Genomic DNA, 2088 nt, shown 5'->3' with positions numbered 1-2088 from the left:
CCGGGTTCAAGCGATTCTCCTGCCTCAGTCTCCCAAGTAGCTGGGATTTACAGGCATCCGCCACCACGCCTGGCTAATTTTTTTTGTATTTTTAGTGGAGGTGGGGTTTCACCACGTTGGACAGGCTGGTCTCAAACTCCTGACCTCAAGTGATCCGCCTTCCTTGGCTTCCCAAAGTACTGAGATGACAGGCTTGATCCCCCATGCCCTCACTGACTGTTTCTTAGGGATGTCCTTTTCTCTCCCGTCTTGTGCAGGTCCAAACTGAAGACGGTGCATGAGCGGATCCCCTTGGCTGGACTGAGCAAGCTTCCCAGTGTCCCTCAGATTGCAAAGGTGAGGAACCAACCAACCTGTGAGAGAAGGCAGCTTCCTCTCTCAGCCCAGGGCTGGCCTCTGGAGTGGGGTGCAGGCGTATCCTGGGTAGGCTCAGCCCTTAGGGAAGGGGTGGCCGCTTTACTCTTTGGCCCTTGACTGCACTGATGGGGGTCCGGGAGGGCTGTGGGCAGATGCCTCTGTCTTTCCTACATCCTCCATAGCTCATCCTTGTTGCGGAGGCTGCTTAGAAACAGTATCCTCCATGAACAGCTAGTTTGGGAGGTGAGAGAAGTAGAAAGACGGGGCCGGATGTGCTGAGCACCGTAGGATGTCCGTGGAGAGGTGGGGGCAGGGTGGCCAGGGGAGCCTTCACAGCAGAGGAGAGGCCTGAGTTGGGCTGAAGGATGATCCAGATTGGGCACCCCCTTGAGTGAGGAGCCTGCGAACCTGGGAACTGAGTTAGCAAAGTGGGGTGAGCGAGATAGCTGGGTTGGTTGGACCCTCACTCTGGGAGCAGGAATGTCACAGAATTGTGCTGGATACGTTTGGTGGCAGTCGTGGGCTGGATAGTTTTTGGCCTTGTCTTCAGGCCGGAACGGAGATGAGCCTCAGGCTCTGTCTAATCCGTTCCCACACTTTATCAGCAAACCCCGGAAAGGGCAGTCGACTTGCTTGGGCACGTGTTAGTGAGCAGCAGAAGAATCCCAGCCCAGGCCTCCTGACCCACGTGCCTCGCCCTCCCATGCTGCGTTGTCCCGGTGGGCAGAGGAGCCCAGATGTCCCTACAGATGTCATCCCTGACCTCCGTGTTCTTCTCCCTTTCAGGCTTTCTGTGATGATGCAGTGGGACTGAGATTCAACCCTGTCCTGTACCCCAAGGTGAGGACCTTCATGCCTCCCAGCACAGGGGCCCTGCCACTTGGCGAGGATTTGCAGACCTGTGGCTTTTTGGGGAGTTCTCTGCATCGTAGTGGGGTTTCATGGGGTCTCCATGATAAGCTTCCAGGTCTCCCTCTCTCCCTGCCCACCCCTTCACAAGCTGGTCCACTGGGAACCCATCCTCAGCCATGCCCAGGTCTCCAGCCCAGCTGAGTTGGTCCCCAGGCTGCTGTGAAGGTGACAGAGGATAGCAGTGTTGTAGCTTCTCCAGCACACCTCAGTGGTACCTCCCTGAGGCCAGTGCTGGAGGGGTCGTGACTCTGTCGCTGGCGGCTAGTGCAGATCCAGTCTGCTGTCCCAGAGGGGCGGGAAGTACAGCAGGCAGACGCTCACAAAGAAGAGAAAGGCCAGACAGCTGCCCCCCGCATTGCCCGTGTTACTGCAGCTCTCAGGCCGTATGAGCCTCTGCTGCCTTCATTTATAAACAGGCTGGTTTTCTGATATCAGTTTCCTTTGCATTGGTCTGATATTGACCCCAGTTCTCATATGGGAATGTGAGTGGGAAGAGAAGCAATAATAATAAACCCACTGAAGAATACTTGTGGCATGAGAGGACTTACGTCCCCCACGGACAATGAATTGCTTGAAATTGGCCACAGGAAAACAGCCTGTGCATCGGCTGCCTCTTCATGGGCCGGCAGGCTCTGGAGAGGGAAAATGGAAGCAGAGCCGTGCTTCTGAGCTTCTGCCGTGGCTCACGCTGCAGCAGCTGAGGCCCGCTGGGGCCGGCTCTGTCTATCCTCTGAGTCCCAACTCTGACAACCAGGACCCATGAGATGAAATGTCTGGTGAGGAAGAGAGGCCCCGTCCCAGCGGAGACATCCAGAATCC

The 2088-nt window shown here is 56.4% G+C and overlaps 1 protein-coding gene across 1 annotated transcript in view; it reads left to right on the top strand.

The window, feature by feature from the left end:
* The window catches only part of RAP1GAP2 (RAP1 GTPase activating protein 2), a 327595-nt gene that overhangs the window by 244685 nt on the left and 80822 nt on the right, over nt 1–2088 (top strand). Inside the window, exons 9-10 of the mRNA XM_012001219.1 lie at nt 258–336; nt 1144–1197. Of these exons, the coding sequence (XP_011856609.1) occupies nt 258–336; nt 1144–1197 (133 nt within the window). The remainder of the gene's footprint in view (nt 1–257; nt 337–1143; nt 1198–2088) is intronic.

The sequence above is a fragment of the Mandrillus leucophaeus genome, unplaced genomic scaffold (genome assembly GCF_000951045.1).
Source record: "Mandrillus leucophaeus isolate KB7577 unplaced genomic scaffold, Mleu.le_1.0 Scaffold653, whole genome shotgun sequence".
Lineage (NCBI taxonomy): Eukaryota > Metazoa > Chordata > Mammalia > Primates > Cercopithecidae > Mandrillus > Mandrillus leucophaeus.
The sequence above is the reverse complement of the archived record's forward strand: the minus strand, read 5'-3'. Positions and strand labels throughout refer to the sequence as shown.